The sequence below is a fragment of the Corvus cornix genome, chromosome 3 (genome assembly GCF_000738735.6).
Source record: "Corvus cornix cornix isolate S_Up_H32 chromosome 3, ASM73873v5, whole genome shotgun sequence".
Classification (NCBI taxonomy): domain Eukaryota; kingdom Metazoa; phylum Chordata; class Aves; order Passeriformes; family Corvidae; genus Corvus; species Corvus cornix.
In genome coordinates this window covers 33,551,193-33,566,934 of record NC_047056.1, presented here as the reverse complement: position 1 = coordinate 33,566,934, position 15,742 = coordinate 33,551,193, and the positions used below count along the sequence as shown (strand labels likewise).

Genomic DNA, 15,742 nt, shown 5'->3' with positions numbered 1-15,742 from the left:
GTGGAGAAATCTCGTCGTCCTCAAAGTTGAATTTTGCCATGGTAACAGGAAGTGCATTGTGCTGGATTAAAGGTATTCTTCACCTTTTTGTTATTAGTTTTATCATTCCTGTATTGGAATGTTTTTATCCTTTTTGTTTTGTATTAGCAGAGTACTGCATATACAAGCAGCACTTATAAATGCATAAGTGCTGGTATTTGTCAGACAAATATTTTTGTAGTGGAACTTGTTTTTGTGTTTGAGCTGTGTTCCCTTTTACTTCTTTGTGATCTCTTTTTCAAATGGTGTATTCAGGTTTTGAGAACTGCACCAAAAGGAGAAGTGGTTTCATATGGAATTCTTACATTCAGCTAAAATTGTAGGTGTAATTTGGGTTCTTTTAGATGTTTAATAATATATGTGAAATGAATCAGAGGCTTTAATCCACTTGCTAGCTGGGATATACCCCCAGTTATTAACAGCCAGTGTCTTGATTAAAATGAAGCAAACCAAAAATCCCTAAACCCAAAACCACCTGCATCTCCTACTGTTTATGCTCACAATTCAACTTCGCTTTTTTGGTCAGACATTAAAAAATTACCTTCTTGACCAAATATGTCCTGCACAGCCTTAGGAAGCAGAGTGGCAGAGATTGGGTGTTTTCCTGTCAGTTTGCAAGTTGCTTGGTCTTGCACCTGTCCTGTGGAGGAACATTTTCTCTGCGTCTCTCATGTATTGCTAACACATATTGATGCTTTCATAAGAAATACTCAAATCACTTTTAACTTAAGTACCTGTTGCAGTCATGTAACAACAGTGTGGACTGAGCATAAGCTACTTAAAGCTGTTGGCATGCTGCAATATGTTTGAGTCAAGCACGCACAAGAGAAGAACATCTGTCTCTCCCTCCATTTATAATGACAAAGTAACCAAATTGGATGTAAAGTTTGACTGGAGACCAGAATTCAAACAGTAAAATAAGCTAAATGTGGGGTTTATGTAGATCCTTCTGATACTGTACTCGCCTTTCTAATGTGCACAAATCACTTGTGGGTACCAACAGAGCTATTGAAGGGGGCGGGTGCCCAAGGTGGTGAGGAAGCTCTTCTGAGTTTCACTGTGTTACTGCAGGAGTGGCGGTGATGTTCAGAAAAGGTGATGAATTAGAGTGTAACATTTTTAGGACATACAGGAGGAAATAACACATATGAGATGAAAAATCAGAATAGGAATAAAATGCCAATAGAGGTAGTATATGTAGAGATGAAAACATATTCATGTATATACATGCACTTAAAAAACTTTTTATTTTACAATCATGATGTAGGTGAAATTTTTATAAAACAGTGTGGTTGCAATGGATCATTTCTTCCCGCAAGCTTTTTCAGCTCCTTGATTTGAGGCATGGTTGGCTTTAGAAATTACCAAAGGCTCATTTTTCTCAAACATGTACTGCAGGCATTTCTTTTATTCCACAGAGCAGAGCATTGCTTTTGATTATTTAGCTTCTACTGATACCTATAAGCCATATCAGCACTGACATACATTAACAAAATTTCCAGCTCTCTCCCAGCAATTGCCTATCACAATAAACCTTCCCTTTCTTCCTTTGCAAATAAGGAATAACATATTCCTCATTTTCTTGTGCTGTGTTCTGCAGAGTCTCATCTATGCTTGTTGAACTGGAACAAATAATCTGATTTCACTCATGACCCATTGCTAAAGCTATGGTATAATGATTAAAGGCTCATATTTCTTGGCCATGGAGAAAATGCAATTTAATTGAAGACTTATAAGGATGTAAAAGTAGTACCTTCTGGAACATAAGCCCCAATTTTAACTAGATAATTGTGCAAAATCCATGGCCAATCCATATCAATTTGTGATTTTCCTTATTAGTTTTAACCTCCTTGCTGGGGCTGTGCCTATTTGAAGCTTCTTCAATACCGGTGGCAATTTTTGAAATGAAAATGTGTGCACTGATGTATTGTCACTGGGACAGATCGGCAGGAAGGTAAACAGCAATCTCTTCTCTTGTGACAGATATTATGGCTTGGCAGCTCCTCTTCTTCTAACATTTGCTATGGAATGTTGTATGAGAAACATGAGAACCAGTAGCTAAGTGTGGGGAAGTAATGTCATGTGTTGAAATTCCCATGACTTAGTTAAAAAATAGGTTTTTTGATTAAAATAATAGCTTCAGATTTTAAAAAAGCACTTGGTTGTTTCTTTTGTTGATACAACATCGTTATTATATTGCCTGATAAAATGAGCTTGAAATGGAGAAGGTTTCACTTAACAATACATGGGAATTTTTATTAAAAATGTAAGATGGAACAAAAGTAGTTCAAGTTTTATCTTAGTTTCTACAGTTCCACAAGAATTTATTAAAACTTTTTTGCAAGTATTATCTGTGCTTCCTCTCAAAAATAGTTTCAGGGAGACACTAAATTATTTTGACACTTCCGTAGTTTGAATAGGTCTCTTTTGTGAAGGTATTGACTGTAGTTAGAAATGTTGCAATATTAATTACAGAACCAGTTTGTGAGAGAGGGCTGTCATTTACAGGCATGCCTGAGCATGTGTGTGCATATCTTCAAGCATGTCAGTTAGTGAGATGGAAATTTTCAGGATTACTCCTGGGGTTTGATGCCTTTCTGGTCAAACTGTTAATTCTTTGGCAGGAAAAATTGTACTGAAGCTAGCGATGACATGGGGCTCTAAAATACATTACAGAATTGGGTCAGTTTCTTTAAAAAGACCTTTTTGCTGGAAATGGGCAAATTTTAAAACTTTGAAGAATGCATAGGTTTTGCGTACTGAAAAATTCTGTAGAATGGGTGGGAAGTAGACTTAGGCAAATTAACACTACTGCTCACAGCTGTTGAATTATAACTAATTTTTTTTCCCTGAAAATATATGGGTGTCACTATAGTTAGAGGCATCTCTTTTGAGAATTTTTTTGCTTCTCTACTGAAAAAAAAGGGAAAAGGGAAACTTGGATAACTCCTCTTTGAAACTGAAGAAACATCTATTACGCTTCTAGCCATCGGGTGTCACCAGAGTACAGAGAGTAAGTATTAGATGATGTGGAACTGATTTATGGCTTCCCTTGGCTGTTTATTTTGGACTGGGAAGGCTCCAGCCCTCCAGAGGCTTTCTGAGATCAGTAGTCTCAGCATCTTGGCCAGTTTCATCATGTCCGTGACTCTCTTAAACTCAGAATATTGAGCACAAAATGGGTTCAGCACCTTGTCCTGCATCTGTAGGGGCATTGACACCACTGAAGCAGGGGAGGAAGCAAACAAAAGGTGAATGAATATCACCACACACTTCAACCTTGGTATTTCTCTGCCTGTTAGAGGGGTGTACTTGGCAGAGGCCTTGAAGACAACTTGTGCCCCACCGCACGCATTCTGCTGGGAATTGCTAATTAGTTCACTGTACCTCATTTGATCCCTGCTGTTGGCTGGTGGTGCCCTGCCAGGTGTGTGGGGCGTGGCCTCTGCTCTGTCAGGTGCCTTTTGGGCAGCCCTGGGCACTGCCTGGGCTTTGCTGCAAACACTGCACCTGCAGTGGCTCAGCTGAGTTTGAGGGTGTTTGCAGGAGTTTCAGTACAAACAAGTTCATTGAAGTGCAGGAGAACCTTAGAAACACCTTTGAGAACAAGATGAGGCTCCTGTGAGTCTTTCAGGAATTTATGCTTTGAGATGTGAAAAGTTTAGTAAGTACATTTTTTAATAGTAAGACTTCTTCCAGGCAATGTGGCATTATAATTGCACTTTAGGGCAGTTGTAAAGCTTGACTATAGGTTTTAGCTATTATATGTATAGTCCTGCTTGAAGGTCTTGCTTTCCATCAGTAATGGTGCAATGCAGCTGCCTAAAAATAACAATTTGGTTTTAACTGCCTTATAGGAGTCAATAGTAAATGCGTGTGTGTGTGTGTGTATATATGTTCTGCATTTTCTGAATAATTTCTATGTAGCATTGCTGTTCCTATGCTAATATGAAATACCTTCATTCTTACTGGTGAACATTTCCAAAATTAAGCTTTAGTGTGGCACCCATGGAATCTACCTTTCAGTGATGCATAAAGGGGGCACACAGAAGGGAAGACATCCCTTCTGAACTGACATCCAGAATCTGTTGGAAAAAGAAGTGAGAGGTGTGACATAAGATATTTTATTTAAGCACTTGATAGGAAGAAACTTTGTAAAATGTTTTCAGATCAATGCTTGAAGTGCCACTCTGATGTGAAATGAAAATTGCTGGAAGGAGTGTAAAGTGAAAAATGATTTGGGCCTGATGGGGGAAAAAAAATAAGACTTCTTGGAGATAAAAAACAATGCCTTTGTAATCTAGAAAAGGGGAAAGAGATTCTTAAATGGGAAAGGTGTTGAAATAGAGTAAATTAGAGAAAAAATAGGAACAGTGACAAACCAAAATGCCTGCAAAGATGGAGATAATGAAATGACAGGAAAAGAACTGATAAAATCCAGACGAATTGAAGAAAAATGTGATGGAATATGTCAGTTAATGCTAATTTAAAAGACTGTCCATCCAACTAGACTGAGAGAGAACTGGTTAGGCAGCTATTTGTGAATTTATTACAGGTGTTTATAGATTTGCTAGAGGTGATCCTTCTTCAAGTTTCCCCAGTGTCTCACAATTGTGTAGAATAGTTTTGGAGATCAAACAGTGGTACTCTCAGGAACAGTCTACATTTCTAAGAGGTTAAGATGGACTCGATATCAGAAATGCTTTTGTCTGGGGGGAACTTAGGTGCATTTAAAGTGCATCCCAAGTGAAACAGGTATAGCAGAAAACCGTCCTGCTCTGGAGGGCTGGATCGAAGTGGGTGGCAGAATTACTGATGTCAAGAAAATTTTCACATTCTTCTAATGCAAAAGTCTTCAGTGGGATTTTATGAGTTCATGACAAGACCACTTCAGATGTCTTGCAATACCTCACAGTATCAGATTACACCTGAGCAGGGGGAAACAAGCTGTTTCTCTGCCCTTTCTGCTGTTTGATAGAAGCACATTTTTCCTGAGTTTTACTCCTGTTTTCTATCTTTGTAGGTTCTTCAGCTTGTGAGTAAGCAGAACTGACTATTCTGTTCCAGTCACCTGCATTTGAATCTTAACTTGTGTGTGATCTGACCATAAGGGCTAAGCAGGTTGAAAATGAACAGTTCACTTATGTAAACCTTTCTCAATTCTAAATCTACAGGGCAAAAAGCACTGGAATTTATTTTGAGCCTACCCATATTACTGTGTCTGTCAAAGTTTTTTGCCTGAAATATTTTATTTTTTTGTTCATCACTTTCAAAATGTATTCCATAGGGAATGAAAGGACTTTTGGGCATAGACGTTCATATTTGGAAAAAGAAATGCAAGTAAATAGGCATTGCACGACCTCTAAAAAATGCTTATGCTGAAAATATAAATGTGGTCAAGAAAGGAAAGGAGCTAAGAAAGAAAAAAGCTCATGAAGATATTCTTCTCTGAGAAGGTCAGAGGGGTTTGTATTTCATTGAAAATGATACATCCATATGATCCCGGAGGTAATACTAGCAGGATGTAAATATTTACATCAGTATGATATTTTAGAGTAACAGCTTTGTTTTGGTGGAACATTGACCTATGGGTTGAAGAAAAAACTACTTAGATATACAGTAGATTAATGAACAAATTAATCATTTTTATAGGGAAAAGTGAAAGATGGGATGTTTTATTATACTTGGCTTCATTGGATTTTAACCACATGTTCCAGAAAGGAGCATTTAAAAATATTGCCTGTAGCTTTTATTTCCAGGTTTCTAAGTTATAGATATGAATGACCTTTTCATATTTTGAAATGTAATCTTGGTCTTCCACAGCATTTGGCTTTCTTCTTTGATTGAAATCCAAAGGTGGAATGAATGTGCAGTGTGACTGAAAATAACCTGTTTAAGCCTGAAATTGCTGGAGGTGTGTTGGCATGCCCACTGCAGGGAAACCCTGGGGATGGCCTTGATTTGAGGGCAGTTGTGTCAAAGTAGCTTTGCAGGGCAAGGAGACGGCAGAGGCAGTTTGTAGTGGTTACCTAATGCTCTTGCAGCCAACTTCTGCTGTGGCTCTGTTTCAGTGCTCTCAGTGGGGGACAGCTGTGAGTTTTGCTGAGGGGATAATTGCAGTATTTTCACACTGGTGGTGTTTTGTTCATTGTGCACATTGATGAAGTGTGTGTGTTTGTACATACACCGTATATGTGCTTACAAAATGTAAAAGGTATTTTATTCCAAAGCCAGTCTGTCTTCTAGAACAAAATCCCACCATTTTGGGATATGCTGAGTGCTTCTCCTGAACAAGTTAAAGGGCCTTGTACTACCGAAATTCCTTCTAAGGTAAATCTTTTGGTTTTCACTGGAGAGATTTTCTTGTGTTTTCTTGTGTAGGTTAGGATGAGAGGTAAATGTTGAATGAAGAAGTAGAATTCAAAGGTAAGATTAAATTTCATGCCTACTTGTGGGCCGTATTTTTTTGGTATTTCTTCTTATATGTTCCTTCACTAATTTTCTTGGAAAGCACCGCATCTGAAGCTTTTCATCATTTGCCAGCTTGGTGGAGAGGGGTATAATTCTTTCTTGGTTGTATCAGAGTAAATACTACACTTCTAGTGTCTCTACTTTCAAAAAGTCAATATAGTTTTTTATTTTTTCAGTTTAATCATGGGAGCGTCCTCTCTTTGTGGCTCTAGATAACTTTTCAGTTACAGTAAGGGATCTCTCACCATTCTGAGTGTTGGATGTTTAAAAAAAAAATCAATCTTTTCCAAACTAGTGCAAAGAAGTTTTGAAAAATAAACACTTTCTTATCCAAATTTGGCAATACTTCAATCACTGCGTGTACACAAAGACCAGTTTCTACATAGAAGTAAATGAAAATCTAGTTTTTGGATGTCTTTTTATTGTTTTTCTCCGCCCTTGACTTTGGCTCCTGCAACCTCCAAAAGAAGAAAAAGCTAAAATTCCAATTTAAATTGTCAGAAAAGGTTATATTGCAGTGAAGAAATGACTGTAGGCCCTTAGAAGTTTTACTTAGAATATGTTTTTCACAGTTTGCAGACCAGGTATTCTTCAGAAGAAAAAGTAAGGGGCAGAAAGAATGATGAGTATTTTAACACATAAAACCATAGAAAAAATAAGATCCAGAATGTCTTGTCAGCTAAAGTTGTATGACCCATACATCTGTTGAGTGTATAATTTAAAACCAAATACAGACAGTACGTATGTACAAAATATTTGTAAGATCTGAACAGAACTGACGCCCATTCTAAGCAGAAGGATAATCTTTCTCTTCATCCATTTGAATTCTAATTTTTTCTCGTAGAATGCATGCAGAAATGTTTCAGGGTGTTAAGTAGATGTCTGGGTATAAGAAGAGTTACAGAAAATAACATGCAAATGGGCATTTGGGGTTACAAGTATGACTTCAGAAGTCAAGATTTAAGTTATGGGGAATCATCCTGAGTGCCAAATTTTTCTTTCTGCTAGTAAGTGGTGTCCTTTAGAGTGCAAATTGTCTTAACTAACCTTTCATCATAGAGTAGGTGCTTTGTTCATGTATTCTCTCTTTTTGTTGTTCTTTTTTTTTTTTTTTTTTTTTTTAATCTGGACAATGCAATATCACTTCTGTAGAATATTCAGATATGAAATGGATGATAATTTTATTTGGAAATAAAGTAGGCATGCTTTCCTTATATAAAAGGTCTTAGTTCTCACTTGAGGAAGTGACCGATCATTGATGGTTAGCTGTAGTTGCTATCTTTTAACTCTAATTCTACCTGCCAGAAAGCTACTTCCCAGTGCTGCTCTTAGGTTAAAAAATATTGATTCATGTACTTAACAAAATGAAGCATGCAAGTGGAGAATATGTGAGATTTTTTTCACATGGAATTCAAAGGCTTCTTACCTGGTGTACTCCTGTTTGCCCAGATCCAGTGTGGGACCTGAGAGCTGGGTACAGAATAACCTTAGGACAGAAAAGCCTGGCAGCCTTAGTTCAGATGAGGCCCATCGGGGTTCTGGAAGATGTCTTCTCCTCTACCAGCTCATTGGAGAACACAGAGCAGATCCAGGGTCTTGGCAAAGGAGAAGGGGAAGCCATGAGCCTGCCAAGCTGTCCCAAGTTGGCACCCAGGGCATCAGAGGGGCTGGGAACCCCTGCTGTGGGCATGGCTCGCTGGCTGCAGAGCTGTTGCTTGCCAAGGGCTTGGATTTGGGATGTTGCAGGTGTGTATGCCCCAGCATTGTGCTGCCTGGCCCTCAGCACTGTTCATCCTTGTCTCCAGAGCCATCTTCCCCACAGTGCCTGGTGCCCATGTGAGTCAGCAGTGGGGTAACAGCTGGGAACCAACTATGTTGCTACGCCTCATTATTGGGAGGGAGGTGTGGAGAGAAAGCTATAATTGCATTTAACATAACCCCTGTACTCTCAAATCTCCCAAATATAAGATGACTGTTTGCTATTCACAACTTTATTTTTATTATTAGGAGACAGAGGCATATTAGTTAAAATGATAAATGACTTGCTTGCTTATTGTAGGTATTGATTGCTTTCACTTTGTGACAAGTCTGAAATGCACATACTTGAGAAAATCCAAGCAGACTTTACACACTTGACAGGTTTGACTGAATCGCAAAGGTCTAAGAATTTGTTCAGGAAATTAGTTCAACTTGACATGCATTGGAAAGAGCTGCTCTTTTCATTCATGTATACAGGGCAGGATTATTAGCTGAAAAATAATATCAACAACAAAAATGCAGTAGGAGATTTGTGTGAGATAGTCCTGTTTTCCTGCAAGATGTGGCAGAAGCAGAGGTGTGAATAAACTACATAGAAAGGCATGTTGTACACAGTCTGGTAATCAAGTGTTCTGTTATATATGACACCTTGTGAGTAGGGCTGAAAGTCAAGTGCCTGCAATCAGCAGAGAAGTGTAGATGCATTTCCATTATAAATTAAGTAGTCTAATTGTATTTGGTTGACTTTTGTTGTGGTATTTGAAATTGTATTAGGCCATTTCCTGGCAAGCAGAAGTATTATGTGTTGTTTTTAAAAGGACACATATTTTTTAAGTTATGAGAGTGCAGGTGTGGCTCTGATAGGACCTGATAGTCCAGGCAAACCCTTGTCAATCTCTTCACCTTCTTCTTAAGATTTTAAACATATTAAAAAACAAAACAAAACAAAATTTGCTGGGGAGGGTGTGCCCACTGGAACAATTCCAGTTGAGCTGTCTTACTAGTTTTTTCCCTGTCTCATAGGTTTTCTTTTGTTTTCTGTCCATATCAATCTCTTGGAAATTCCTCTGCCAACCTCTGCATTTGAGGTTTTTTTTTTGCCTTCTCAGTATACATTGGGAGAGCTAGTTGTATGAATGGTGTTTGTAGACTATAACGATGAAAAGATTTAGCAATAACCAAATCCCTTGGAGGAAACATTCTTAACCTGACTGTAATACCATGCTAGAGGTCAACTGACAACCCCCGCTTACTTTACTCATGTGGGTTGTGGTTTCGATTTTTGTTGTTGTTTTTGTACAGGCTAAGATGCTCACTTGTGCTTGTTTTTAAGGTGTTGTGGTCATTTGCAAAATCTTGTTTACACTGTGTTGGAAAATTAAGAATTTATTTTTAATTACTGCATATTTCCTTTTTTGTTGCAGCAGAGACTTTTTTAGAGATTAAAGTATTACTGAACCCATTAGATCAAATTTTGTGCATTTTCTCATCCATGAAATTAGTCACATTAGGTGAAATGCAGTAGGTACCTTGTAAGGAACTTGATACTATCTCCAGGTAAAGTTTACAGGTAATAAGAAATGCATGGGAGTATCTCACAGTGACTTTAAAATTCCTTTAATAAAACCTATGACATCAATAAAATATTGAGAAGGACAGAAATAAACCAGGGAAATTGCCTTCTTAAAATGTTCTAAAACACACAAGTCCTCTGTATATGAATACATGAATCTGAATATAAAGGATTTAAGAGTTAGTGTTTTAGATAATGCTGTGTTACACTTAGTATGCCATGTAGCAAGATCCAGAGATGCTATAAATAGAAAGGAATTTTTTTAGTCCAGGAGGGTGAAGAAGGATTGGAAGAGAAAGCAATGACTTAATTAGCAGCTTTACTATTCAGCTCTCTGACAGGCATTCCACATCTATTTGTCATTCAAAGAAACATCAAAGATGAATGGATAATTCATTCATTAAATGGCACCAGGAAGGAGTCACCTTATTCAAATAACCTGACTGATAGTGTCAGTTTGACAAAAATTCCAATTTTGAGTGGTGATCCTTAGATTTATGTGTGTGTATGAGTTTGTTACTGCAGTGTTAACCCTTAGGGACAAAGGATACAAAGGAAATAGCCCTGTAAAGTATCGAAACTTCCTGGGATGCTGAGGGAGTTTGATGCTTTATGGAGACACCTCTACTAGTTGTGTTACAAAAGAAAGATTGAATATGTGTCGGTGACTTAACACTAATGATTCCAGTAAGTCCTGGCGTCTCTTGGAAAATTACCAAGAGGTCTACCAAGGCAAGGTATGCTTGCAGTGTGTTAGGGTTATTGGATCTAGCCTTCTCATGGAAGAATGTGAAAACTGTAGGAAAAACTCCTCCGATTGTTGTGGGTATTCATTCATTTAAATTCAGGTTCCAAAAAGTTTTAATTACTCTGCTTTGGAAATCGGCGCCTTACCTGTTGCTGCTGGGACTATGTGGTACTTCAGTGTGTTTGGGACTAAAATTGCACGTGCTCCATTATCAAACTCTGAGTTCATTGTTGTGTTTTAATAAATAACATGTAGAACAAACAAAGTCTGCCTTCAAAATGTTTTTGCTCAGTTGTTCTGTAGTAGGGTGAGCACTTAGACATTCAACTAATACTGTGTAACAATAAAGAGAATTTTCATAGAGGCTGCTGGCAAGAGTGTAGAATACTGAATACAAAGGAGGTATCTAGAGAAAGAGAGGCCAAAAGGTCCTTAGTGACCATCTCGAGGGCTGTGGCTGTGCCTATGGGGAGCTGAAGAGCAAACCAAAGTTCTACCTGCTTGGCTGTCTTTTGTTGTTGTAGGTTACTCTGACATGAGCTTCTAACCTAAATATCTTCCTCTATCAGAATGTGGTTAAGGTTGTGTCTTTGCTCAACCTTGAAGATGAAGCAGCTCTCCCCAGCTGGGGAAATGAAGATTTCACACTTGTTTCTAACTCTGAGTCATCCTCAGGCATTGCGCTTTAAAATCAAAAACCTATTGTGCATGTATAAGATTTTAGATTCTGTTTATAGAAATCCAACAGTTGCTAGTATTTTCTGTCTCCAGGACTGGCTTTTCAGATAGGAATATAAAGAATGCTGTAGGAGAACAGGTACTTATATCTGAAATGTTTATAAATTATTTTTTCCTCCTGGTAGTTAGCATGAATACCTACAAAATATTGTATGACAAAATAGGGATTTTTATGCAGTACAAATGAAAATATTTTGACTCGATTGTAACAATCTGTTCATAATGCTCTTCTCAGTCTTTGACCAATTCAGCTGTCTAAGTGCCCCAAATGCCTAAAAGAGTCCTAAGATAATGTATCAGCTCTTATTTTTAATAATTCAAACATAGTAGAACTTTGATATATCAGCAAAATATATCACTTGCAGGACTTGAGGGAAAGGAGAAGTTGGTTTGTGCTAGAGGATTCTCCGTGGTATTTCTGATGTTGTGCCCCCCTGCTCTTCAGTTTTGATGTCACAGCTGAAATAAGTGGGCTAGGATGTTTATCCAGAAGTTCTAGATCGAAGTTTGTGTGCATGTTGGTTCTGTCTGGTTTGCATGTGGCCTTTGGATATTGTTCTACCTTTTTCAAGTCACCCATAGAAATTAAAATTTGGGAAGAACTGAGTGGTGTAAGTAAAAGAAGAAATACAGGTCATGTTGCAAAGCAGTTGGTCTGGGAATCTGACTATATGGTATGCAGCCTCCAGATTGCTGACAACAGCAGTGGAGTTTTCTTTTGTGACAGCAGAGACAACAAATTACATCTTTTAATCGCATCAGTTGGGAGTGCAAGTGAAAAGAGCACACCTGGTACTGATGTGCAGACACTGGGGATCTTGCAAAGTAAAGCCCTTCATCTGATCATTTAAACTTGCCCCTTCAGTTTGAAATGGGCTGGTTTAGACAGTTATCTCCCAATTAAATTGGAAAGCTGAATTAATCTGTATAATGAGATTTGAGGCAGCTAAATGTAAAACACAAAGCAACACAAAGACACCATTACTAAAATTACCTTTAGAGGGGGTCAGTGGCATGACTGACCCCTCTTTCCTTGCCTTGTAGAAGGATGGAGAAGGGGCTTTGGAGGAATAACTCCTGGTGACAGTTTGTTGGGTGTGAGCTGTGTTCAGCCGTGTGCAGCTCACAAGGGAATAGTGTCCCCCAGTGAGCTGCCTGTGCTTCACTGAGGTCACAGGGGTGGCCAGGGGGAAGTCTGAGGGAAAGTAGTGAGGGTTGTGCTGTCCACAGAGCCCAGATAATTGTTGTGTCTGTAATGGAAGTCACCTGCCTTCAGTTTTAACAACAAAAACCATATACTGTTTTCTCAGCCTAATGAATGACCATAACTCACATAAGCAGCCTTGCATATTAAGAAATGAAAGTGAACACTGTGCAGTGTTACCAGAACAATGTATCATGTTCAGTATCTTCTACAGGAAAATGAGAGGGAAGGGAAGCCTCAAAATCTGTCTCATTTCTACTCACCTGAAGTAAATATCTTTACTTATATATTTGGGGTGCAAGATTTGCTCTGTGTGTGCTTTCACATTTAATGCTTACTTACTGTCTAAAAATGTACAGAACTTCAGTGCCATTTTCTTAAGTCATATAACTAAATTAAGACAGTATCAGAAAGCAGTACTACAGTCAGGAGGTGCTTTTAACCTTTGGCTTGCGATGTGTAGGTGTGAGTTCTCCTTTTAGTTTTCATTGGATTTTTATACTTCCCCCATGAATTTTTGTTTTGTTCTCATTGTCCACTGATCAGAAGTGTTTTCTTAGAATAGAAATTTTTGCTGACATGTCAACTTTGGACTCTGTTATAAAGATAAAATTTGATGTCACAGCTACAGGTTCACAGCAAGGTCTTATTTAAGACAGACAGTCATGCTTGCTTGCTTAAGACAAGACTCAGATAGTAAATAGATTACCTAGCTGTATTGCACAGCTCTAATTATGATGTTATCTACAAAATCAATTTCCTCAGAGTTACAGCTACATGACAAAAGCAGATTTGATAACTTTCCTGTTTATCCAAAGTGGCTCCAGAGGTGCTGAGTGACACAAGTAAAGGGTTGTGACTATAGCTTTGAACATAACTATGTACAATTTCTTCTTGCATTACAGTACATTTTAGACTATTCTTGTTTTTAAGATATTTTTTGTGACTTGGAATATTTGGAAATTGTTAGTTAGGTAAGAAGGATAAATACGAAACTTCTTCTGTATTTATAACCCTTTCTTTTTTTTTTTTTCTAAGCAGGAATGAAAATCTGCACAGGTGCTCTCAGTGCAAGGTTGCTAAATACTGTGGTAGATCTTGTCAGGTAAGATAAAAAATAACAGCTATAAAGGGTTTAAGAAAATAGGTATTTGAATACTTTTTTTACAGGATCTCCATGCATTTTGCATGTTGTCATATCTCCATACTGCAGTTCATTTGTAGTTTTTGGACAGGGTGGGTAAACATGCTGCCCTGTTTTATTTGAGTGTTTTTATAACTACAAATGTAAGATTCTGACTAGTACAAAAGACAAAATGAAGTTGAAATGTGTGGTGTTTGACTGTGCTTGGTGAGAGGGGGAGGAATAATTCTTAAGCTTCATTGTCTGTAGACTGAAAGCTCAAAGCCAATTTTGCAGTAAAAGAATTTGTATTTCAAGCGTACTTTTTATAATGGTAAATTCTATATTCCAGTTTTTTAAGAGGAAATAAGGGTCAAGAGTGTGTTGAGAAGAGGAGGCCTTAAGGAAAACTGCATCTCTGAGGAGTTTTTCAAGAAGAAAAGTGGTGCATGGCAGGAGGACAAGGGACAACAGGCTTAGGTTGAAAGACCAGAGGCTCATGTGGGATACAAGGAAAAGCTCTTGACAGCCAAGAGGTGGAACAGGCTGGACACGGTGTTTGTGTGATCTGTGTGTTTGAGGGTTTGGAGACCCAACTGGATAAATCTCTGAGCTGGGTCTGACCCCAGAGCTGACCCTGCTTTGCAGCTAGAGATCTCCATAGATCCATTCAACGTGACTTATCCTGTGATTCTATCCTACAAAATAGTTCTCAAAGGTGTTCAGGCCTAAAATCTTAACTTTTATATTTGACTTGTTTTGTCACTTCGGCATGTGTGCAGCAATTGGCAGGACTTTGTAAGGTATAACAAATATGCAAAGCATAAATGACTGGGCTGAACAGAGCAGAGAAGCAGGCACCTGAGGTTTGAACCTTAGCACCTGTGGTTTGAACCTTGAAGATTGCCTTATAGAACACTTGAAGTTTGAAATGGTTCCTCATAGTTTTGCATTATGATTTCTTTTTTTGGTGGGAGGGTGAGGGTTGGTAGTGGTTGTTTTTTTGGGGTGGGGGCGTTTTAAAATTTTTTTTTCTTTTCCTACATAGAGAAAAATGAAGAAAATAAACTAGAAAAAATACACTAGTAGTGATAGTCTATAAAATGGAAATGAATTTAACTTTTTAAGTTAAGTCTTTGACATTCCAATGATCATGGAATGAGAGCATCATAGAATGGTTTGGGTTGGAAGGGACCTTAGAAATCATCTTGTTCTATGGGCAGACACCTTCCACTAGATCAGACTGCTCAAAGCATTGCTCAAAGCATGCCATTCGACCTGGCACTGAACACTTCCAGGGATGGGGCATCCACAGCTTCTCTGGACAACCTATTCTAGTGCCTCACTACCCTCACAGTAAAGAAGCTCTTCCTAATGTCTAAGCCAAGTATACTCTCAGTTTGAAGCCATTATCCCTTGTCCTATCACTACATGCCCTTGTAAACAGTCCCTCACCAGCTCTTTTGTAGGCCCCCCCTTAGGTACTGGAAGGCTGCTGCAAGGTCTCTCAGCCTGTCTCCATAGGAGAGGTGCTGCAGCTCTCTGGTCATCTTTGTGTCCCCCTCTGGACTCGCCCCAACAGGCCCCATGGTCTTATGTTGGGGGACCCAGTGCTGGACGTAGTGCTCCAGGTGGGGTTTCACCAGAGCAGAGCACAGGGGCAAAATCCCCTTCCTTGCCCTGCTGGCCACACTGCTTTGGATGCAGCTCAGGATACAATTGGCTTTCTGGGCTGTGAGTGCATGTTGCTGGGTCATGTTGAGCTTCTTGTCAACCAACACCCCCAAGTGTTTCTCCTCAGGGCTGAGCTTGTCACATATCATGTGCTTCTGTAAATAATTCTGCTTTAGAATAATCTGTAGTGTTCTCAAGATGCCACAAATCCCTCCTTTTGGGGATTAAAACACATGGAGAGGGAAAAGAGGAAGATATGTCATTTTGATTCATCAAATGGCAAATGTGTGCAACGTGCATTAGGTGCTTACTGTAGCATCAATAATAATGCCACAGGTAGATTTATTATGGGAGATCATAAGGAAAACATGGCTGTAAAGGCTATAAAAGACCAGAGTATTTGCAAGGTAAGTT

At 38.6% G+C, this 15,742-nt stretch overlaps 1 protein-coding gene across 8 annotated transcripts in view; it reads left to right on the top strand.

Moving 5' to 3' along the window:
* SMYD3 (SET and MYND domain containing 3) overlaps window positions 1–15,742 on the top strand; it is a 397,286-nt gene that overhangs the window by 32,566 nt on the left and 348,978 nt on the right. For 5 of the 8 annotated variants that reach the window (XM_039569870.1, XM_039569868.1, XM_039569866.1 and 2 more), the window contains exon 2: window positions 13,573–13,636. In XM_039569870.1, the coding sequence (XP_039425804.1) occupies window positions 13,573–13,636 (64 nt within the window). Of the gene's footprint in view, window positions 1–13,569; window positions 13,637–15,742 lie in introns of all 8 variants that reach the window. The other 3 variants (XM_039569869.1, XM_039569867.1, XM_039569865.1) reach the window with 1 other exon arrangement.